The sequence below is a fragment of the Thamnophis elegans genome, chromosome 4 (assembly GCF_009769535.1).
Source record: "Thamnophis elegans isolate rThaEle1 chromosome 4, rThaEle1.pri, whole genome shotgun sequence".
Lineage (NCBI taxonomy): Eukaryota > Metazoa > Chordata > Lepidosauria > Squamata > Colubridae > Thamnophis > Thamnophis elegans.
In genome coordinates, this window is record NC_045544.1 from 104,641,502 (window position 1) to 104,666,928 (window position 25,427).

Sequence of the window (25,427 nt, forward strand, 5' to 3'; positions counted from 1 at the left end):
AATAAGAAATATCTCAATTTTATTATTTAGTAGAATAGGGAATGTTACATAGATCTAATGATTTCTTGTCATTTAAAGCTAATCTGCAGTTGTTTATCTACTAACTACAAAGTATTTAACTTTGGTTTTCATGACCCATCCCTTCAAGATGGTATGTGCTAGCATCCAATTTAGAAAAATACACTGATGATAAAATCGACATTACACATTTTAGTCTTATAGCATCTTTGACTTACACTTTCCATGCTATTGAACTGAAATAGCCTTTGAGGAAATGCAACAGAGTAATTGTTCATTACTTTTATTTGTTTAAATGCAGTCAAATTCTCTAGTCCTAAGTAAGTTAAAATCCTTGCCTTGATAGGAAAGTATTCAGAAACAGGCTTGTCAAAACCACCTGGCACACTGCAGTATTCTGTGGGGTAGATAAGTGTAGTAGAACGAAGAAGATGGTGCAGTAGGTTACAAGACAGAATGTAACCCTGCTTACAGGTTAAATGGAGGGTTCGTTGCAGAATCTTCAAAAGCTGCTCCCTGTATGGCAGCAACTTCTTCCCATCCACACGAGTGATCTAGCAAAAGTCAAAATATCAGAAATAAACATAAACAGAATTTTGAATGTATAGTTCAGAAGAGAGATTTGATCTATTTTTTGAAATTAGGATAGCTCTGAAAAAGTAACCTTATGACTGCTCCTCACATTTACGACTGTTGCAGTCTCCCTGCATTCATGTAATCAGGATTTGGGCAGCAGCATTTATGACCATTGCAACAACATCATTTGCCAGCTTCACAGCTGGCTTCTAACCACAGAGTCAATCAAGAAGCCAGTAGTAAATTCACAAGTCATGATTCCATGATGTTTAACAACGCAACACATAGTGACAAAGTTGCTAACACCATCTGTGGTTGCTAAACAAGGACTACTAGTAACTGAACAGCAAATGAGTGACATACATTTCTAAAAGAAACATGCCATTTTTGACTGAAGGAAATAAAATGGAAAATAAAAGGCTTTCTATAAAAGCCTATTTAAATAGAGGGTTATGCATTTTCTCAGTATCTTGCAATACTGAATGTTCTATGAAATATTAGGAGCTAGGAAGAGAGTGTTAGGAAATCCTAAGGCTCAAGCTCGACCTACCAAATCTCAACTACCAAAGAGAAAGAAAAAAAAGGAGACACATGTGGCTAGATAAAGAGCTAATAAGCTGAGAAATATAGCTTAAGTTTAAAGAATGGAAAGGGGTGTATAACAAAAACAGAGCCTCAAGGAACAGCCCATATTAATAAGAATAATGCTAGGAAGACTCAGAATATGCTCAGGCTGACACCGAATGCCAAAAATAATGAAAACTGTTCTTTGAATATGTTCAGAACAAGGGAAAGTCAAGGAAGCAGAATCTGCTGGTCACAGCAGATGGCAAGATAATGATGAAAAACAGGGAAATGGCTGAAGTATTTTAACCTGTCAGACGCCAAACTACTAGGGGGGGAGGGGAGTCAGAAGAGAAATGAAGATCAAAAAGAAAGAGTGCAAAGAAAATCAGCAAAGATGATGAAAGGCTTGAAAGCTGAATCCCATAAAAAATAGTTAAAGAAACTGTGTCTAGCCAAGTAAAAGGGGATTTGAGAATACTCTTCCAATACTTTAAGGAATATTTTCAGGAAAGAGGGTATGGATTTATTTTCCATAACTCCTAAGTGCAGGGCAAAAACTAAAAATATAGACTTTAGGAAAATCCAAAATGGAAATAAAGAGAGGAATTACCTCAACATTAGAGCTATTGAGCAGTGACTTAAACACAGCATGTCTCCTAAAGTCATGAGTGCTTTATCATTGGAGATTTTCAAGCAAAGATTGGACATTTGATATCAGGATTCATGTCCTGGAAAGGATTGGACTTGAAAAACTCTAAGATCCATTCCAACATTATGCTTCTATGAATTAATTCCCAAGTAGGGGCACACATAACACTTGAAAACAACACTACTAATTTTCACTTTTCGTTTTAGAGCTTCAAGCTATTATATTTCCTCTCTCAAATCAGATTTAAAACTCACTGTTCTTCTCTATAGGAGCTTTGCAGGTGATATAATGATTCAATCAAGCACACAAGTCTAGTTAAGTACTTTGGGCCACAAGTACATAAGGAAATTTCTGTTTGCTATATCACATATTGAAACTAAAACATGAACCAACTATATTGAAAATTAAAGCTAGAATTTCTCATAAATACCTCTGATAAAAGTTGAAGATTCCAGAGGAGTTCTTTATCTAATTCTTCATCATGTAACGCATCATCATCTAAATATGAAATATATTATACCTCAATGTTATATGATGCAGTATATGTACTGGTAGGTAATAACATTCACAGTTTTGAAGATTTTTGTTTAGGCTGCTCATGATACAAGCTATGCTATGAAATGTTTTTTATGATTCAACTAGAAAATGGAAAAAATATATAAAATATATAAATGTATAAAATATATAAATGTATAAAGACATATGTTCATATGAGTGTACTGAGACATATGTTCATATGAGTGTACTGAGTGTACTCAGTAAATCTGAGTCAGACCGAGCACTGATGAGAGCCTTTATCAGAGCCTATCTCGTGGCAATACGGTCGGCGAAATGTGCGCATTTTGCCGCCCTTATTGCATCCGCTGAATCGCGCCCAGCCGCCTTCAAATTCATGTGTGAACATTTTGCAATTGTTACAAGTAATAAACATGTGAATTGCTCATTATTTTATATTACACATTATCTTTCAAACAATGTATATAGATATATTTCAGTCTCCCAGATAAGATCTTAGGATGTCACCTGTACTTTTTCAACATGTGTCATGATAGAAAAGAGATTTTTAAATCAGAAAATAAGGGCTATTTTACCTATTAATTTCTTGCAGTAAATTATTCCAATTGTGAAGAAAAAGTAAACTGTTTAAGGCAAGAACAGTACAACAGCCAGAGTTCCCGCATATAAATACACTGCTTCATATTTCTACTAAAGGAAGCCTACCAGCTTTGGGCCCACCTATTGTTTTTCAAAATCAGCAGTCAGCACTTAAACACATTCTCTAACATTCCCTTGAATATTGGAGATATGGGTGAACTTTGTGCCTTCAGTTAGTTTATCTTCTCTGTTCTACTGATGTATTTACATTAATGTAATATAGCAGTGAAAATTGGATTAGGGAGATTGAATCATTGAACTAATAACTGAATGATACTGTGTCAATCTCTTCTCTTATCCTAACCCATCAAAGTTACTGTGGTATAGTAGTTAGCATGGTGAAATAGGATCCCATTCAAATACATATTGAGCAATGGAAGTTTTCCACTAGTCTCCATCTCTTGAGAAAATTACTGTATAGTATATATCAGAATATTGTATATATTGTCTCTAGCTGTTGGAAGAACATGCTCAGAATGCTAGAAGCTACTTCCAGTTCTAGATATTTTGTTCCAAAAAATTCTGGGCTTTGGTAGAATAGCTGTATAGGTATAGTCTGGAGGAGCAATAAATTCTAGAATCCCCCCCCCCAAATATTCCTTCTCCAGAGCAGAACAGTTTGCACATAACTACAAATAAAATACTTCAAACTTTCAACAGGCAATATACAGCTATATATATAAACAAGTTACAACATTATTAGATCATTGAAACTTACTGAGAGTGAGATGTGTTATAACATTGCAGCAATGGGGTACAAAAAGCTTCAAAGACTTCTCTGGACAGCACTGAAATATCAGACAGAACCAAATGTTACATTAAGATATTTGACAAAATAATGAGCATTCCATAAAGATATCTTTCCTACTGAATGGCCTTGATTTTGCAAAGGAAAAAATACTAAGAACTAGATAAAGAATATTCTATTTAAGGTCTGTGTGGGAGACAGAGAGAGTTAATGAACTGGCAAAACATTCTAGTGTCAACAAAACAGAAAAGTTATTGTTAGTTCTTAACTGAGAAGAAGGGAGAGAAGAAGAAAAATAAAATCTTACTTTCACTGCAGCTCGGCACATATCAGCCACCATTCGACCAGCAACTCTTGTCTCAAAAATATTTGAGACAGCAAAATTGAAAACCTTGTCCAAGGCAACCTATACAAAAACAAAAAGAAATAAATTGTATGAAATGACCAAATCAGAAATATTGTGTCATGGACAAATTATGAATCCTGATTTAAAGGATATAAATTATGACATTAAACAAGGATTCATCAATACTGAGAATTACATTGTTCCCATTTCAGGTTTATGCATTTCAGGTTTATGCAAAACATTTAAACATTTTTAAACCAGTGATAGATAAACTTTTTTGGCATGAATTCTATGAGTCATACCCAAGGAACCAGGAAGTACCATTCTAAGACACAGGAAACTCTATGCTGAGAATCATTGTGAGGATGAGCTTGAGGGTCAAGCTGTACTGTCCTCTCTGTTGCACATGGACATGGCGATATCCATGCAGTAACTGCTGAATCTCACCACTGGATTGACGAGGGACTTCAACCTGCGTCTTTACTGCAGGAGTCACCAGGTCCAGGTCATAAGGGACTTAGCAGACTACAAGGCCGTATGGTAGCTCTTGTTTTTCTCTTGGAACAATTGTAATACAATCTGACATTAGCATCAGTCCCTTATCATAATCAAATCTGTCATGACCCTAATCAATCTTTAGAGTAAGGAGGTGGCTTCAACAACTCTTGGTCATGATGGTACCTTGGTGGCTTCTTCTTATCTGGTGATCAGAAGGTACTTTTTAAAATATTGAAACAGCAAAAGAAACACCTGAAACAATACTGGCAATGAAGTGTAAATATGACCAAACATTGGATAAAAACAATACAACGCCAATACTATTCTACATTTATCTGTGGATAGCCAACTTTATTTAAGGTGTCCTTGTAGGGAAGAATGGGGTAGAAGAAAAATGATGAGTTATTAACATAAATTTGCAAAACATGTGAGGGATAAAATCATTTATATATATTTGGAATTGAACGCTGGATACAGGCTGGGGAAATCCAAAAGAAGTGACAGGCTTGTGAAGTTATCCAGGTTCAACTGATTCTGCTTGATCTCTCAGCAGCTTTTGATACCATTCATCATGATATCCTGGATGATTTCCAAGGATTGGGGATTGTATGTACATTGGCAATAATTGATATTGACTGGAGTTGTACATAAGCCTATCTAGAAACCAAGATATAATCAAACAATAGCTATATCACTTAGACTTATATATTGCTTCATAGTATTTTACAGTCCTCTCTAAGCAGTTTAGAGTCAGCATATTGCCCCCCAACAATCTTACTGATCTCAGAAGGATGGAAGGCTTGAGCCATTCAGAATCCAACTCCTGGAGTAGCAAGTTAGCTTGCAGTACTGCATTCTAACCACTGGGCTACCATTGCTCCAATCTAATTTGCGACCTATGAACCAATCAGTTGTGCGACAACAATTTAAAGAAACCTACTAAGCATCTATTTTCCTGGATTCAGGCTGAATCTATCCTATCCTTTACATTCATCTTTCAAAATATTATGCAGCATATTATATTACTGCATTAATGGACAGGCTAAGAAGAAAAAGGATTAGCTTTGAACTGTGTTATTTTCTATTGCAGAACATAAGACATTAGTTACATTTTAATCCTCTGTTTACAGAGGAACAAAAACTACTGTACGTCAAAGTAAGCTTAGGGAAAAATAGATAAAAATATATTTTACTACTAAACTTTGCCAACTTGCAATCTATCTTGAGACACAACAATTAAATTTGATACAGATAGTCCTCAGTTAACAGTAATAATTGAAATTGTGTCATGTGGTCTTATACTGTGATGTCATGTGACTACATGACTAATGACAGCAGTTCCAGAAGCCATCATTAGGTGAATTTTGCAAAGTCATTAGGCACGATAACATGTGGTCTGCAATGTCAAACCACTAATGATCATTTAACTGATTGAATGTTCTCCCTTCCCAAAAAAATAAAATAAAACCCTGCATATTCAATGTAAGCATAGCAGAAGAAAAGTCCTATCACTGCTCCAGATATAGATTTTCCATTACAAAAGTCAGATGGTCTAGTACTGATTGCAAAAAACAACTGCTTAGACTTAAAGATCTATGTCTATATCTTCGTGTTCTGCAGGAGATTATAGCCTTAGTATCACGTCAGCTATGCTATTTTCCAACTCAGTTCTAAATTTAGGACAACCTTCACAGATTCTGACATGGTATTTCATTTTGAACAAAATTAAAGGTAAAAAGTCCTTTGCACTGACTTTGGTGACTATTCAGTCATATTATTTTCTTGGCACAAAAAAGAAAATTGTTTGCAACTGCCTTCTTCACAAAAAAAAAAATTCCTTCACAGACTAGCCTACAGCTTTGAGATCTCCTGGCAATCTCACATCCAAATATTAATTTTAGTAAACTTTTCAAGATCAGTCAATATTGGCTGAGACATTTTAAAATAAAATAAAATAACGAAGTCTATTAAGCATGCCCAAGTCTTTGGGTATAACTGAAGTTTTTTGAATCCCAGATCGATATACTTATTTTCACTGTGCAATGTTTTTTTACACCATGACTGCATCTTAAATTATATTTCTTTAGTCAAACTCCAAACAACATAATTAAAATTAAAAGAGTTTCAGAAGCTTTGGGTTTAAGAAAATTAAGATAGAAAGCAAACTGTGACTTCTATGTTCATTCCCTTTGATGAAAAATACCTTAAATATATCTTTTGAGCACTGTGTGAGGATTGTGTTGTATGTAGAAGATAGTCCTAGCTCCACTAAGCTCTCTAAATGAGTCATCTTTTCTGTTTCCGTCTCCTCTCTTGTTTGTTCCAATGTGCTGCTTTCTATGAGTCCAAAACATCTATACAGAAAAACAACGGGCAAGTAACATAATTAGTAAAACATGAAACCACTACAAGTTTTTTATTGTTTGTTTGGGCTGAAGTACAATATTATTTTAACAGTATGCTATAAAATTTGCATATGTTCATTTCTGGCAACAAACTCCAGAAGATGAAATCAATTCATTTTTAAGATTTTCTTTACCCACTCGTAAGCATAGGGATTTGCAGTCTAATAAAAAAAAAGTTTATTATCTATCTATCCCCCCCCCAAAAAAAATTCAATAAAGCAAAACAAATTAGTCAAGCTATAAAACTGCAAAAAGAGAAGAGAGAAATTGCTTAACTCTTTAGAAGTTTAAATATCTCAGATATTGACTTTTATATCATAAACGTGAGAAAAAGGAAAATTAATTGTATTTGGCAATTACAAAAAAAGGCCCAACCACATGACTATCATTAGATGCCCTATTCAAAAACACTGTTGCCTATAAACTTTGTTGAAACAGTATCAGTCATATCATTTATCCAGCTCTCTGACAATTTTTGATTCTTATATTTTTTTTCTCTCAGAATAGCTTTCAAACTATAAAACATAGATTAGTATGAAACATACAACTTCAGTGTGCAAGCCTTTACATAGGATTGTCACATTACCAGCATGCTCTGCTTCCCATTACTACTTGCCTGTCCATAAACTGCAGTACAAAATCTTCAAATTCAGCAGTAGCAGAGCACAGTTCTCTCTCCACCTACAATTTCAAAATATAAGAAGTTTTTTTTCTACTGCATGTAAATCATGCCGCAATTTCCAATTTTTATTTAGTTCTTTACACAATTATTGCATTATTCCAAACATACAAATCTCAGTTTCTGTAAATATTCAAAATGCTAATGTGAAAATCAAGAGAATATAAATAAAAACAAAACAATTTTATTAGTAAATTTAGACCAAAAGGTTTGCTTTCTTTTAAATTGAAAATCTTAATTTTATAGTTACAAAGTACAAACAGCAAAATATATGTTTTAATATTCTTTTACATTCTATATACTTATACTTGAACATTTTCATAAGCAGTTTAATTTAGCAAATAACTTAAAACAGATACCTCTGTAAGATCATTTCTCTCTTGTAGTACTGATGAACAATCCACTAAAGGCACGAGAGTAGAAAATGTTGCAATAAACTGGAATGTGATCTAATAAAGTATGCAAACAAGTTTCAGTGTGTAATTATACATTCTAACATAAAAAGAGCATAAATCACTTCAAATATCTGAAAAATTGTATGATAAAACTCTACAGGGACAGAAAACTGATATTCGCACATCTCAGTTACCCAGATTATACTTAATGCAAAATTAAATTGCATTTAGCATTTTCTATTCATATTCCCATATACACTAAAGCAGAGGTTGCCAGCCTTTTTAGGTGAATAGAATTTTGAGAAAAAAATGATACTTTCACTACCTGACAGCTGTTGGAAGAAGAGATTCCCATTCATAAAACAGTTGTCATGACAGACATAGCTTGTTATAAATACACATTTTCCAGAAGCCAAACTGGCAGTGTTTTTTAAGATCTAACAACCACAAATGTAGGGCAAAGGTGATGTCTAAACAATTCTGAACCTATCGTTTTATGTTCTGTTCTTTATTTGTATCTATGGGCAAACTGGGAACTGAATACAAAATAATAGATATTAACCATGAATTCATCTTAACAAAGCTTAAATCCAATGAATGGCTCACCAGGCAAAAGACACCATAAACATACTAACATTGAAAAGCAAAACACATTCACAGCATGGGGAGGGCTGGGGGAGGGGGGGGTTCCCCAACAATCCCTCCAAGTCACTAGATTCTCACACAGATGCTTGCCATCATCTGCCCTAAATTTCCAGTAAATTCCGTATTCTTGTTTCTTTACTATTTTATTTTATTCTGGCAACTGGGCATGCATCAAAATGCTGAATTTTTAGCCATGCAACATTTTGATTGTATTAAAATGGGTGTGTGGCCCCATGTAAGGTCCACAGTTAATACTGTAAAATAAAAAATATATACTTTACTTTGTAGCAGGTCATAGTTTAAAAATGATTTTAAAGATCAGGGATAGAGGAGAATCCTAATGGTGCTAAGGGAGATGTAAATTATGCTGAGGAATCAATTGTGATTTAGCAGAAAGCACATAAACTGGAAAATATTGCAGTTAGCTTATGCCTTATTTGTTCCTCCTGTTGTATGCTCTACCCCTGCAAATGAAAGGAGGAAGAAATAAAGGCAGCCAAAAAGATGCTCAAAAAATAAGCAGTAAAGAAAAGGCTAAAATACAAAAGAAAGAAATCCATGGAAAACTGTAGTCATGTCTTAGCTGACATTAAGAGAGATCTAATTGCAACGTAACACCCTGTGAAATTATTACACTCACCATGCATTTGCTAAAATCATTTGGATCCACACCAGGCAATGCTCTCATCAACAGAGGCAACATATGTGTTGGACCTTCAGGAAATGACTTGCCCCCAGATACCAGGCTACGAGCTACACCAATTACACAACTTAACGTAGCTGTCAGCTGATGAGGTTCTGTTAATGTCTCTAGTGCGGGATATGTTCTATGGAAAAAAAAATAAAAGATTTATATCAGTTCAAATGTTTACTTACAAGTGCTTATAAGATAAGCCAGACATGGGCTATGTCCAAACCATTTTTCTAACTTTTCCAGTTTTAATATTTCATTACTCCACTTGCAGAAATTCTAACCGATATTATGTTTCAATGACTCAACTTTAGGAAATATAAAAAAAAAACACAATAAGATGTGATTTCAAATATATTTGCTACTAAATATACAATGCAACATTAAAAAACAACAAAAATGAAATTAGTTTGTAGGTCTCTTAACTTCTGTTGACTGAAGGGTTATAAAAAGCTTTGCGGGACATGTGGAAGACTCCATTCTAAACAAAGGAACAAAGGAGAAGGAATTTCGGGAGTTTTAAAATATAAAATGGGTGTTTTAATGATTTGCAAAAGAAACCCATTTTTTCATTAAAATGTCAATTTTAAAAAGGACCCAAAATGTTTGACCCTATGCATTTTTGAGGAACTCTAGGGAGCAGAGAAAATATGCTGTCAAAGCCAAATGGTATTTGCTCATTTAAGCCAATAAAATGGAAGGGTAGAAGTTTCAAAGTGAGGAAATTTATAAATTAACTTTGATCTTGTCAAAATTTCTTAAACTGTGTTTTGGCAGAATGAATGTTTTTAAAAGTAAACACATAAAATAAGTAGTAAAAAAATTGCAATATAAACTAAAGCATACATCTCCAAAAGTAAATGCATAGAGACACAGGCAATAAATCTACATTCTCTTGTCATCCTCAGTGTTAAAATTGTAGCAAAAAAGACAATGATTTAAAACAGACAATTTTGAGGTATGTGGACTTCAACTCCCAGAATTCCACAGCCAATACAGCTGTGGCCAAGAATTTTGGAAGCTGAAATCCATACATTTGAAAAATATTGGTTTAGGTTTGGAAAAATACTGACTTAGAATAACCTTTCCTGGTCATCTAAAAACTAGGTAAAAAGAAGGAGGAGCCAACGTCCCGACGATACGGATGTGCGGTCCAGATGCTAAGAGACTGCAGCCGATACTTTTGCCACTGGGTGGTCCAATCGGACCTAAACCGTCTCGAAGAGACGGTGAACAGGAAGAATACATCTTGCTGACCTCAGGGACATCGCAAAATCCCTGATCAATGCGAGAAGTTCTTCAAGCCGGCGAAAAAAAATCTAGCCAAGGTTGACGAAGTCGGGGCAATGGAAGGATACAGAAAGAGAAAGTGTTTCCAGCTGGTGAGGAACTTTTACTGTTTTAAAAAGAGACTGCATATAAAAAACTTAAAATTAATTTAAATTGGAGAACAGAAGAATCAAGCGGCGGAATTAAATTTGGAATGGTTTTGGACAGTGGTTATCTTACTTTTTAAATGCTATCTTCATGGGTGGAATTTATGCAAGCCTTTTAAAATGAATGGGTTAAGTTTTCTTCTTCTATTTTTTCTTTTATTATTCTCTGTAACCTATGATCTAAAATTTTCTTCTTTCATTACTGTGGGTGTTTTTCTAACCCATTTAAAAATTGGACTCTTTTTTCTAACTTTAAATACAAAAAAGATAAAAAAGAAATAAGGAAATTTGCAATAATAACACTGCTACTCGGAGGCTGGAAGATTTGTGTATTGAAGTTTGTGTATTGGAAATGGAACACTTTTTTTCTTCACTGATTGTTTTGGTTTGGCACTACAGGGCTCATTGCTTGGTTATAAAGAGAGATAAGAAGGGAAGCATACAGATGTCCCTTTGAAGTATATCTTTAACCAGAGAAAAGTGAAAACAAAACGTTTCTGTGAATCTATGATTAATTTTATTAACCTTCCAAGCTAGAGCAGCTGTGTTTGTTAGCTGGAGAGAATGGCACAAGTACAAAAGCAAAAAGAAATCTTAAGCTTGCAAAAGATATTTTCAGAAATACAAAAATTATCAAATACATATGAGAGGATAGAGAAGAGGTTGGAAGACTTAGAGCATATAACAGCAAAATATGATGAAGAAGTTGAGGATGTTTATCAAATGCAAAATGTGGTGGTTAAAACTCAAAAAATCAAAGTGGAAAATGAATATAAAGAGATTAAATTTGCTGATATTTATGGTGATTGGTTTGTCTCTGAAAATGGAAAGAGTGGAATACTGAAATAGAAATTAAATGGAGGGGAAATTTATCCCAGAAGGCAAAATACAGAAGAAGAAAAAACCAAAGAATCCATGGATTTAAAGAGAGAAATTTTATTAGCAATAGCATTGATAACATTACTGACAATCAAAGAAAAGCTGGCTAAGGAAACAGAAGAAGGGCATCAAGATTACATGAGAGATCTTATAAGCAAGGAGTTGCTAAGAGGAGTCCATACAAAGTTGATCAAGGAGATGATTAGAAGGCTGGCACCACAAATGGCAGAAGATATGAGACTGTTTTGCTATTGGAAAGATACAGGTTAATAGATGGAAGAATATAATTTAAAATTAGTTAAACTTAGTGAAATCTATTGATAATATAGTTTAAATAAATAATTGATAAAGTTACTAGTTTATACAATGTTTAGTGTTATGATGAGTATAATTGGATATGAATATTGAATGGTACTCATGTAAGGAAGATTAGAAATCCCTTTGGATTATACATAAAGGTTAATTTTAAAAAAAAGAACCAAGTTAGATACAGTTAAAGTTTTGATTATTAGAGGGGAAATGTTATGATACAGGATATAGTCAAATAAAGGAGGGATAAGAATAACGACGTATATATAGATATGGATATACTGTATATACTCGAGTATAAGCCTAGTTTTTCAGCCCACTTTTTGGGCTGAAAAAAGCCGCCTCGGCTTATACTCGAGTCAGTGAAAAATTTGCCCGAAATGGAGGAGAAAAAGGGGCGGGGCCATGCCGCTGGGTGACACTCGTGAATGGCCCAGTGCCCCTGTGAGTTTCCCCTCCCTCTGTGTCAGTTTGCCGCGCAGCGCGCACCGCACCATCCCCCCTCCTCACGTTCTAATGTAATGCAGGGCTGTCTTACGATTCCCCTTCCTCCCCCTCCTGCCGCTCTGCAACGATGTCCCACCTCCTCCTTGTTATGGCAAGCAGCCACATAGCGATGTCCCACCTCCTCTGGTACAGTGATCCAATGATAGGAATCACTGTGCCGTGTGTCATAGGAGGCGGGACATCGCTCCCGCGGCTGCACGGGACATCATCATCACAGCGGGACATCAGCATCATGAGGTGAGTGAAGAATTTCATTGAATACACCGCTAGTTTACTGTTTTTCTTTGAAATAAATATTCAAAAACATTATTGGTATCTATTTTTATTTTTGAAATTTACCGGTAGCTGCTGCATTTCCCACCCTAGGCTTATACTCGAGTCAATAACTTTTCCAGTTTTTTTGTGGTAAAATTGGGTGCCTCGGCTTATATTCGGGTCGGCCTATACTCGAGTATATACGGGTAACATAAGGAAACTGGATGTAAATTTTAAACAGTGATTTGGAAAGGAAGATTAGAAAACTTTGTTATTAAATATTATGGATGTTTAGCTAGAATAGGACATAAGGATTTAGTTTTAGTGGAGGATTTTAGAAATAGTATTTGAATTTTTTGTAATTTTGGTATATTTTATGATGAAAGATGCTTAAACAATTATAGTCAAATGAAAATGGAGATATGATGATGGTGACATGTATAAATATTTCAGTTAAAATGCTTGAGAGAATATGAATTATGTTTGTTGACTGTGGAAGTGATGCACGAAAGTCTTTTTGTAACCAACTGATACACTTTCTACAGCATGTAAAGAAGGATGTTGTGTTTGTTTTAAATAAAAAATAAACATTTTTTTAAAAAAATAAAAACTAGGTAAACTTTTTGTGGCTTTTAGATAGTACTCACTTTTCAAGTACTGGTGGGATTACCAACTCAGGACGCATTAGTGCAAGATTCTGTAGCGCTTGGGCTGCCTCTAAACTTCCAGTTTTGCTAAACATTGCCAGCAGGACAGGTTGTATAATGCATTCTACAAATTCTGTTATGTCCTGATCAGTAAGCTTATGGCTATCGGGCACAGGAGTCAGCCAGCTCATCTTCTTATAGCGCTCACGATGCAGTCTTCTGACTATACTACTGGGTAGGCGCTGAAGTAGCTTCATTAGCTTATTCTACCAAAGAAAGGCAACAAAATTCATTCCAATTAATTAGAATCAAGGAAAAGAGCCAAAACTAATTTGATTATTACATTCTGTGCATTAAACAAAGTAAATCTAGACCCTTATTCAGCAACCAGTTATGTCTGTCTGTTATGAAGATATTTTATGTATTGGGCATAATGAGAGATGGACCAGAACCTTCAGTAAAGAGTTGGGATTTGATGTCAAGGAGATTGTGGGCACAGGAATATCCTTCTTATAGCACTGCAGAACAACAATATTTTCCATTCTTTTCTTGGTGCTATTATAGTAGTTAGTTATCTACTGGGAGAAGCAGATGGCTTTCCCATACTTCCTCAATCCCGTGATACTCAATCCCAAAAACTCATTAACTGGATAAAATTCCTTTACTGACAGCATCAGCAAGTCTGAAAGGAAGCTAAGCAGGCATTCAGCTCTGCCAACCAAATTCCAGGATTCTAAAAGTATTCTAATAAAGAAGTCTAATCCGATCTAATGTAACAAAGGGTGATGTGTAGTTTTGTACCATTTTCCATTGAAAACAATGGAATTTAGTTGGAGAGCTCATTAGCATAAACAACAGATGGGTAAACTAGCAGGCAGCCAGTGGTGCTTTTAAATGAACCAAAGGCAGAACTGATGCTTCGCTGCATTTTGAAGTAGCTTTTATTTTACATATTTCCTACTTCAATGACTATATCTTGGCATAATGACAGGCAGATTGATCAAATGTCAAGGCAGTTCTAATCCCTTTCTAAAAGCAAAACAACCCATATACTTGGTTCACAGATAATGTCTCTGAACCTACATCAGCTGAAACAGCATGACAGCTTCGAGTGCAGGAACTATTCTTGTATCTTGATCTTTTATGAATGATGCATTGCACGAAAATTTTTAAAAAAAACTTTGCATCAGGCATAATGCTATTCAGCCTTTACTACAGTTCACAGTACCATAAAGAAGCCATAAGGTAATTCCCTTCAATTTGCTGTTGGCTATGTAGATCTACTGTGCTTGGTTCATACATAACTTTGAGCTATAGTGAAAGGAAAGCCTGATTAGTACTGTTCAATATTGCTAATAATGATGCTTCAGACTCAGTAAACCAGAGGTGGGTTTCTGCTGGCTCGCCCCGGATCGGGCGAACCGGTAGTGGCAGCAGCGGGAGGCTCCGCCCACCCATCTGGACGCTTCTGCACATGTACTGAAGTGTCGCACGAGCACGCACACGAGCAAACCGGTAGTAAAATAAATTGAATCCCAACATTGCAGTAAACGAAGGGATTATATCTTCATTAATCTTTCACATCGTTAACATTGTTATATAGTCTCATGTAGCTATTATTACCCATCACACAAGAGATAGTAGAAGAATTGAACACTGATTTTGATAGCTATAACATTCTTTATAAATTAAATTTCTATTCCTTTCATCTTTGATATTGCTCATATCTGAAAACAGAATACTACTGTAACAACACCTCTTTCTCCCTTCCAGAGCCTTTTCAATAGTCACATTTTCCATTCAATTTTATAAAAAACAGGTGCATATTCTCGCCATAACAGCACCAGATTCTATTCCCCATGTTTTTTATAGTTCTGCATCTATTTGTAGATCATAATGTCTCTGGAAAACCAAACTGTTTCCTAAAAGCATTATGTATACTGTTGGTACTATGGAGACACTAAGAGTTGCTGCTACTCTTAGAATGTTTTAAAAATCATATTTAGCATGGACATTTTATTGAAATTAGTGCCTGAAAAAATGGATTTGACAAAATTCTATACCAACCCAAAATTTAAAGTCTTGATGTCAAGATTTAAAGAGAAGATACGCATATACTTACCAACCAGCGACCATTATTTGAGGGATGATAGAAAGATGCAATACTTTGGAATAATCCAGCCAAATGCTTTTGTACAAGCTTGCTTGGTCCACCCTATCCAAAAACAGAGATAACACAGCTATTTAATACAATTCCAAATCTGTAGTGCCATTTTAAATTCAGGTTTAATGTGCCCACTTTTTTCAGACATCAAAGTTATGGCTTCCATATTCTAACATGTAGAAATATGTGAAGAATGATATTCTACTCCAGAAAGGCAAAGTTATAATGTAAGTCAATTGTAAAATAGCTATCACAATGTATCATAGCTTCTACAATGCATGTATTTTTTCTTGTTAATAAGTTCCTAGAAATCAAGGATTATTCTCTTTCATTGACATTATTTAAAATACCGTATTTTTCGGACGCACCAGTGTATAAGACGCACCAAGATTTCGAAGAGGTAAGTAAGAAAAAAAGGGTTTTGCCTTGCCTAAGCCCCCAGCAGCACACTATAGGCTTCAGCATGGCTGGGACAAGGCAAAAAAGCCTCCGTTTTTGTGGAAAACGGCCCATTTTTCACAAAAGCCTGGACATTTTTGCCTTGCCCCAGCTCTGCTGAAGCCTGCAGAGTGCTGCTGGGGGCTGAGGCAAGGCAAAAAAGCCTCCATTTTTGTGAAAAAATGGCCCGTTTTTTGCAAAAATGGGATGCGGGGCAGGGCTTTAAGTGGCCCAAAATGGCTGTATGCGGTGTATAAGACACACCAACATTTCCACGCTCTTTTAAGGGGGGAAAGGTGTTGCTTATACTCTGAAAAAAAATGTATACCATTTTAGGATCTGTGATAATGCACCATTTCTCAAAATGTATATATTAGATTTACTGTAAAAATATTTCTCTATAATTGAGACAGACTTTTTGTGTATATATATCTGTTCTACACATGCCAGAAGCAGACTAGAAAATCTTCTGGTATCATTTCCAGGGAATATAAATCTTTCTTTCCTAGTTTTTGAAGGACAGGCCAGATGAAAAGTTCAGAGAAACAAAATTTCAGGATATATAAATATGAGAGAGGGTTGAAGTACTTCTCAGATAAGAATCTCTCCTTTTCTTTTTTATTGTTTGGGTGGGCTGGAGAACAGGATGTTCTCATTGTAGAAAAAAAATCTTTACAATAAATGCAATGTACAGATACACCTTTCTTGCTGACTGCCTCGTTCAGTGACTGCTTAAATTTAAAATGGACCTGAAAAAGTAACTTTAAAACCAACGCTGGAATTTACAACTTTTGCAGTTTCCTTCGATCACGTGATTGCCAGTACAGGTACTGTACTTAGTAGGGACCAGTTTAATAGGGACCACTTAATAGGGACCAGCAACTCTGCCTTAAGCAAAGCTTCGCTAAGTGGGAAATCACATATCCATAACTGTGCTTTCTAGCTGAAAGAGACAAAATTACTGTTTTACACCTTTTATCTTTGTTTATTTGTAAATTTTATTTGTAAAATTTATTTGTAAAATGTATAGGCTGACTATTTTACCTCTTGATTGCCCTCCTTCTGTGCAATGCTCAGATGCCTAATTATTGTCTTGTACATATCAAAAGCAATGCAATCACGCCTGGCAACTAGGCTGGGAGACATAGGCACACTATGTGAATGGCTTAGGAAATTCCTATGTCTCTGATCTCTCCTCTGAGGAGATGAGGGGAGAGAAAAAAATACAACTTCTGTAGGCAATCTTTGCCTGATCCCTTCCCACTATAGGTATGATCGCATTCCTTTCTAATGTAGAAGAACAAACTGCTTACTGTCTTGCAATCCCTTTTTCTCCAATCTCTCTGTTCTGCAAGAGTGGTGAGGGAGAAAAAACATAAGTTAGGCACAAGATAACATGTACTAACTATAATGGTGATCACGTGACCAAGAGATGTTGTGAAAATCATAAATGGGTGTAAAGTTCTTTTTTCAGCACTATCATACCTTTGAACAGTTACTGAACAAATAAGTGAAGACAACTGGTATTTTTAAATATTATACATATGCAGATAAGGAGATAAAGGCCATGAAGTCATAATTATCTACAACAGAAAACAACAGCCACATAGCAAAGAAGCTGAAATTTAGTTATCCAATATTATTTAACCAATAAGTTGTTAATCAGAATTTATTTGTCCGCCACATACTACCAAATTATAGTCAAAATGTGATTGTGTGCTGACCATTTCTTCTAAAGCTCTCTTTTGAATACTGAAGGGACATTCAGCATTGAAAACTGAAGGGACAGAGACATTCCATCATTTCTCCTGGAAGTCTTTATGAACTGTCCTCACCGTTCTGAGGGCATATGCTGTCTGTAAAGCAGTTGTTGCTATTTTATGTACAGTAGAAAAACAGTTCCAAGTATTGTAATTCAGGATTTTTACAAAGAAATTATCCATGTGAGCTCTTGCTTATTTTCATGAATTTGATGTTCATTAAAGTAGTAATTAATTTGAAATGTCAAATAAGTTGACTTATTTACATATCTATGTAACTGTACAGCTTCCTTATTTAGAAAAAAGATACTACCATCATAGCTGTGATCCACATAACTGCATGCCCTATGTCGTAAGCATTTGTTAGGAATCGTGGAACCATCATCTGATTGCTTCCTACTGGAAGATTCAAGCTACGCAGTATTCTAGTAAATATCTGCAGAAAAGGACATTGGGAAATTAAATAACAAAACTTCATCATGAATATTTGAACTTTGTTATACAATTGATCAGACAATTGAAACCCTTCACATTCAAAACCCAATCTCCAAAATACTCAATTTATAAACAAAAGTTTGATTAAAAGAGATGTCATTGCCACAGAACTAATGGGAAACTCTCTAAATTAAACTCATATGGTGGAAAACTGAAATTTCTGCTTTAGAAATCTATATTGAGATGTCTCTTTATTAATGCACATTTGCTATTGCACAGCAGCCACTTTCACATCTTGACAAATTGTTGACTGGCATGCATGCAGGCCAAAAGCATATGGAAAGCATCTACATAACTTGCTAAAGAAATTCAATTAGCCCACTAGATAGTTCCTTTTAAGTCAACCAAATATTCAGTATTGCAAAATCAATTTCTGCTCTGGACACTAAATGTGATGACCCAGCTCTCAACATTACTGTTTAAAGAGAAGAGAAGCTAATCATAGTCCCAATGAATTTTAAAACTGCAACTAAATGTTGTAATTAAGTGATGAATTAGCTTCAGTTCACAGAAATTAAATTATAAAACATGACAGTTGCCATGGCTGCTAAAAAATATATAAAAATAACAGGTCACTGTTTTGCCCATTACAATCACATTCCTGCAGCTTGGAACCACATTCATTCTTCAAAAGTTTTATTCTTTATAGCAAGAAACAGGAATCCCGGCAAATATCATGACGGTAGATTAAATTCAAGTTCCCTGTGTGATCATTTTGTTTGCCATACTTTAAAGGGAATAGATCAGTAGAAATAACACTCTTGTTTATGTTTTTTTTTCTTTTATATAAACAAAAATCCTTAAAATATATTTAAGTGAAATTTAATAGATAGGGCAAGACAGAGAATTTTAGAAAACTGCCCTTCTAATAAAAAGTTAAATGTTAATCACAAAAAGTTATAAATTACAACTTTTCAACTTTGTTGACCAGATAAATGATTTTAAATGTAATAAATATATTTAAGTTAGGGACACAATTTTTATCTTCAGAGCTAAAATAATGAGTGAAAGAGACAGAAACAGAATGAAATGCATGTTTTATCAAGAGAGAAAGCACTTGCCAGTATTTCTTGTTAATATTTGTAGTATTTTCATATTAAATATTACCTTTGGAATATAGGGATCCCAGTTGATGTAGCCTATGTTATCAGTGGCCAAACGTGCAAAAAGGTTGACTAGATGCTAGAGCAAAAAAAGCACAGACCACATTTTCATGATACAACATCAACATTAGCATAGTATTAAGGTTTATTCCTGCTTTTTTCTGTAGTTTTCTCAAGAAGTAGGATCAGATTATTTCATCATACACCATGGGATCATAAAGGATAGCAGGTGGGACACGAGTTAATAAGAAAAAAGAAATATAATTATAAAGAACATTTACAAAAGGAATAACTATAATATTGAGATGCATAAACAGGACTGAGAAGGCCTTTTGGTTTATTGGAAACTAAAATAATAGATCCTGGGATAGAGGTAATATAGTAAAGATGATGAGCATGTGGCTTTCCAGCGGTTGCTGAATCCTGACTGTGGGGAGCTGTGGGGAGCTACTATTCTGCAACATCAAGAAAGCCAGATTTCTCACAAAAACTAGAAAATATAGAACCAGAAATTAATAACAATGAATTCTCTTAACAGATTTCTCCCAGACAAATTTGCAATAGACAAATTTCAATTAGGCCTTGGTTAGGGTTCTATACAGCACTGCTAAAATACCTACTAGCTGTCCCATTATGTCAGACGAAAACCCAGATTCATGAAGGCCAAGGTTTACAAAGACTGAACCTCATCAACGGATACAAATAGAGAAAGATTATGAGAAAGAAGAATTTTTCTTCCTCTTGTCACCTGGGAGGTGACATGCAGGTGGGTTCTGGCAGTGATCTATGTTTCTCTACATGAAGAGATAATGACCCAACTTTTCAAGGAAGGCTGTGATTTGCCCTCTTCCTAAGAGGTCATCACTAGTTTCCATCCTATAATTTTCTTACTATCGCCACTCTTCCCTTTTTGGAGAAGGTTTGAGAAGATGATTGTATTGCAGCTCAAGAAGTTCCAAATATTTTTTTCCCAGCTTTTGTAAAAATATTTGCTTCTGGTTTCCAGAGATTTATAATAATTAGGTTTGGATTTTCAGTCTAAAGGAACCCTAGCATTCAAACAAAAAATAACTCCTGCACAGTATGACAATTAATAATCAAACTTATAATTGTACAACTAATAGATTAAAAAACTTTAAATTATTTCAATATTTCCAGGCACCATTATTTCTAACCCAATTATCTACATATCATCTTTGTAGTAAAAAGAAATAGGGAAAATAAATGTGGCACATTACTTACCCCTTCCCATTGTGGAAGATTTTGAACTGAAACCCAAAGGCCTAGAAATTCATCAAGCCAGAGCCTGAAAGACAATGAAATCCCACCAACAGAATTTTGATGTATGAAAATAATTTGTTCCCAATATCTAATAATGCATTCTTAGTACATTATACATTTCAAAAACAATGTGTGTGGGTATAGCCCTATCTATGAAAGTGATTTTTATTATGCATAGTGAAGAAAAATGATGTTCAACATTATTTGTGCTTAAGGCCACACATATTAGACATCCTCCATCTGACAAATCTCCAGCCATACTGCTGGTTGTAGAATTTGAGAAAGGAAACAATCAACAGTACAAATTTTTAATAGTAATGTTATTAAAAATCATAATTAAAAATAAAAATACAAACTAAAAAAGAAAATAGAAAATAGAAGGTGCAGAAAAGAAAAATAGTAAAGAAAAAGTTAAGAAATTTATAAAGAAATGACTTCACCCTTCATCACAAGTATAAACAAATGTAGTAACCTATCACCTTCTCTTAAAATAGAACTAATGATCACTTCTTCCTTTATCCCATCTCTTATCTGTAAACAAATCCTCAAAATCTCATTGTTCAGTCCTGATCAGCAAAAGTCCATTAAGGTTAAAATATATCTATTTTAATCTTGATACAAAAAACCAACTTTGTATTTCCTTCTTTGACTTTTAACAATCTTAATCCCTTAAAATAATGTCCTAGGAATTTGATTTTTTTTGTCCTGAGCAATGGTGGCACAGCCGTAGAATGCAGTATTGCAGGTTGACTCTGCCCATAGCCAGGAGTTTAATTGTGACCGGCTTAAGGTTGACTCAGTCTTCAAGTCTCTTTTGTAAATCCACTATGGAGAAGTTTTATTTATTTACATAAACAACACAAGGCAGCAAACATATCCAACAGACCCACAACAATAACCCTGTGAGGTGCATTGGGCTGAGAGAGAATGACTGGCTCAAGGTCACCCAACTGGCTTTCATGGGTAAGTTGGACTTGAATGAACCCTTGTTTTCTAGCCTGGTCGCCTTAATCACTAGACCACTCTTGGTTTGTTATTTGTAAATCTCTTTTAATTGTTAAGACATCAGCTACTTTCATTTGCATGTTCAGTGCAGCATCTTTTTCCATATAATTCATGTAGTCCATAATTTTTAAATCACTTTCAGATCAATTTCATTCTCGTCCTATAAAACTTGTAAAATTTATAGCAACTTTTAAACACCCTCATTCTATAGAGGCAGGCATTTTCAAAATTAACTTCTGGGACCATTGTTCAAAAATATCCTTCAATGTGTCCAATGTTAAAATATTTTGCCCCACTCTATTAATAAGGCAAATTTAAATGTTCTTTTCCTTTAATTGTAATCTTTGTTCTTTCTAGATTCCTTTAGTATCCAACCTTCAAGTTTCATCCTATCAATTTTTTAAAAACAGAATTCAAAACAAAGCACATTTTCCAATGGGAAAGATTCTTATAATTAATTACAGAATCTTATTTCAAATCCATCTAAACCAGTGGTGAAATCTAAATTTGTTTGCCACAGATTCTGTGGACATGGCTTGATGTGACTGGGTGGGTGTGGTCAACTTTTTCCCCACACTTTTTAAAGCATTTTTTTCTTGCCGGTTCGGGCCAATAGGCAGGAAAAAATGCTTTAAAAAGTGGAGGGGGAGGAGCTTCCGATAATCATGTGTCTCACAGCTGATCCAGTCGATTGTCAGAAGCTTTCCCCACCACCACACTTTTTAAAGCATTTTTTTTCCTGCCCGTTCGGGTGAATAGGCAGGAAGAAAAAGCTTTAAAAAGTGGGGGGGATTGCTTCCGACAATCGTGCAGCTCACAGCTGATCTGTGCTATCATCAGAAGTTTTTATTTCCACTTTTTAAAGCATTTTTTTCTTGCCTATTCGCCCAAACCGGCAGAAAAAAAATACTTTAAAAGGCGGAAAAAAAGCTTCCGAGCCACGCAATCCTTGGAAGCTTTTTTTTTACTACTGGTTCTCAGAACCAACAACAATTGTCCCTACCCGTTCAGTCAAACTGGGCCAAACCGGGAGTTAGACCCCTGATCTATACCTTTAATTTAGTTGTAACATTCCAAAATCAAAATCTAATTCACTCTTTTCAACAGAAAAAAATTAACTTGTATTTAAAACGTTTTTTGCTACATATTGAAAAAAATTCATCCAGTGCTATAAAGTGTGTTGATTCAAAGATTGTTAATAACTGAAAAGCAGCTAACAATTTCCAAAAGTGGTTAGAACAGGAATTATTCAAATTTAGTGTCTTTCTGAAGGCAATGACTGCAGTTTGAGGGAAAAATAGTTATTCCCTTGTCTCCCACAGTTCTAACGCTACCACAGATCACTGTGTTACGATGTCCTCTTGAGGAGCAATTTTATGGAGTACTTGAGTGATTTCAAGTCCTTTGCTTGTCTGCAGAGGAAATGCAAAGAGACAATCTACTCACTGGCTCTTCATGCTGCAACAGTTGTCTGCTGAGTCTTCTCTGAAAGTCCTACAGCACAGGCTTTCAAGAGCATAGTTTATATTGGGGTGGGTAACCTGGAGTCCTTTTTTGTGATTCCAGATATCTCTTAAACCACACCACCAAATTTCATCAGTGAATTACAGATAATCAGTGACTCAGTTTTCCTCAACTTTGAAGCAAACAACACACGAGAACTAAAATTGCCTTAATTGTTCAAAAAGACAAAGGAAAATTTCAACCTTCATGCACACACAGAAAAGAAATACATCAATTTCTTATTAAGCACTCTGTAAATACAGTGTGTACTTTCATTAATCTTTGTAATGATTAAAACACTGGAGACTCATTGATATTTCAATTTTTTGTAACTGAATTTTAGAAGTCGGTTAGGAAAAAATTGACATTTTATGTTGACATTTGTGTTGAGTAACAAAATATAAACAAAAGTTTAAAATATGAACCTTATTAAATATTTGCCATGATTTGGCAATACCAACTTAAACTAAACCAGAATAAGGCAGGCCTTATTTTCTAAGTTTACAATCTGATCATATTTGTAGGCAAGCATACAAACCTTTAAAGCTGATTTTAAATGATTTTAAATAGCAGAAAAGACTATTATAGATGAAGGTTCTGTTTGTGATTCCAGACCACTGCAGTAGATGTTAAAACTGCTAGTGCATTTACTGTACCCAATCAATGCAAACCATTATTTCACAGATAACTATGCAAGATCTGTTCTTTTGAGTCCCTATTGACAAAAACAAACAAACAAACAAACAAACAAATTCCTGTCTTAGCTTCTCTGGCCAGCAATATATCTAAAACTCCCAAACTGCATACTAGATAATTCAGAGAATAATATACAAGAATATAAACTTCCATGCATTAAAATTCACCTCTCAACTCAGGATAGCAATTTTGTTTAATTTTTGAAGAAAGCTTCATTTCTTACTACAAAACTACCTCCCAGACCTTGATCTGACAAGCGAACACATCCTTTGATAAGAAGATGAAAGCAGAATTGCTCAAATGGGTGGGATAATATTCCCACAATCCGCAGAGCAGAGAAAAATGTCCCTTGCCTCATCAACCTAAAGTTTTCTTGGGCACTTGTCATACAGTCCTGTCCAGTCTCTGTAAGCATACTTTACTAACAAAAGTAATATCCCAGGGACTTTTAGAAATTCTCTGTACTTGAAGAGGGAACATAGTGCCATAACTTTGGAACTTTTTTCCATTTATTTAGAAAACACATCAAAGTAAGCAAGCGACTGTTGATTTCACTATATTGTTTAGCTAAGATTATTTACTAGTAAACAAGGCATGACTTCTGTTCCAACTCTTTCTCAAGACTTTCTTTCTCAAGATATTTGCAACTTGAGATTAAAAGGGCATTGCAACATATTTTTTCAGTGCTCAAGATTGCAGCCTAAATTTCCTCCTACTGCATTTTCAAATTAGGTTAACCTAACCAGTACATCTGCATGGCTGTTTCTTACCCCTGACCTATATTCTACTTTAAGGATATTGTTGGAATTATTTCTGGTACCATCTGGCACAGCTTGACTGATTGGCAGTATGTGGCCTCTTCAATCTACCTATAGTCCTTGGAAGTTCATCAGCATTGAGTAGCAAGTCCACAATACAGTTGCCTTTTCAAGTCTTCAGTGAGTCTTCTTCTGACTCTCAGCCAATTTACTTTCTTTAGCAATCTCCTCTGGACATCCCCTGAAGCTAACAAGGCTTTGTCATCCAATATGATATACCATCCTTTCTAAGTTAGAAAAATCAGCCCACATTACTTTTCATTAAAATAACAATTTTTCAAAGCCATTATTGCCTAGACCCATATTAGAAGCCAATCTTTACACCTTCTACATCAATGTTTTCCTAGTTCTTCCTTTCCTTTGTGGAAAAAGAAATGTAGCTCAACAGCTCCTTCTCCTACAACATTTTCTTATGGAAAACTAAACAATCACTTCTGCTTACTAAAACAAAGTGTTTGTTGGTGTTTCTGCATGGATATGTGAAGTGTTGGTAAGAAGTCTTGACTGAATCCGAGCTGTCACAAGGAGATTAAATTAATTCACTGTATTATTTTTGAAACTTTGAAATGTAATATTACATTACTAAGCAGTCATACATTACACGAAGTGTGCCAAAGATGCCAAACTTATTTAACCACATCAGTGACAGGAAGTGACATTAGTCAGATTTCTGCACATGGCAAAGCATTCCAAAAGGCCCCTTAAGCTTAGAAGACATTTTCACTTTTGTAAAATGAAAGGCATTATTAGTACAATAAG

The 25,427-nt window shown here is 34.9% G+C and overlaps 1 protein-coding gene across 1 annotated transcript in view; it reads right to left on the reverse strand.

Moving 5' to 3' along the window:
- Window positions 1–25,427, reverse strand: part of PSME4 (proteasome activator subunit 4) — an 88,072-nt gene that overhangs the window by 39,549 nt on the left and 23,096 nt on the right. The window contains exons 6-18 of the mRNA XM_032215808.1: window positions 20,608–20,671; window positions 19,370–19,444; window positions 18,081–18,203; window positions 15,528–15,620; window positions 13,406–13,671; window positions 9,322–9,508; window positions 8,001–8,090; window positions 7,579–7,643; window positions 6,761–6,911; window positions 4,021–4,119; window positions 3,684–3,753; window positions 2,241–2,308; window positions 357–572 (exon numbers count right to left, since the gene is read on the reverse strand). Coding sequence (XP_032071699.1) covers window positions 357–572; window positions 2,241–2,308; window positions 3,684–3,753; window positions 4,021–4,119; window positions 6,761–6,911; window positions 7,579–7,643; window positions 8,001–8,090; window positions 9,322–9,508; window positions 13,406–13,671; window positions 15,528–15,620; window positions 18,081–18,203; window positions 19,370–19,444; window positions 20,608–20,671 — 1,567 coding nt within the window. The remainder of the gene's footprint in view (window positions 1–356; window positions 573–2,240; window positions 2,309–3,683; window positions 3,754–4,020; window positions 4,120–6,760; window positions 6,912–7,578; window positions 7,644–8,000; window positions 8,091–9,321; window positions 9,509–13,405; window positions 13,672–15,527; window positions 15,621–18,080; window positions 18,204–19,369; window positions 19,445–20,607; window positions 20,672–25,427) is intronic.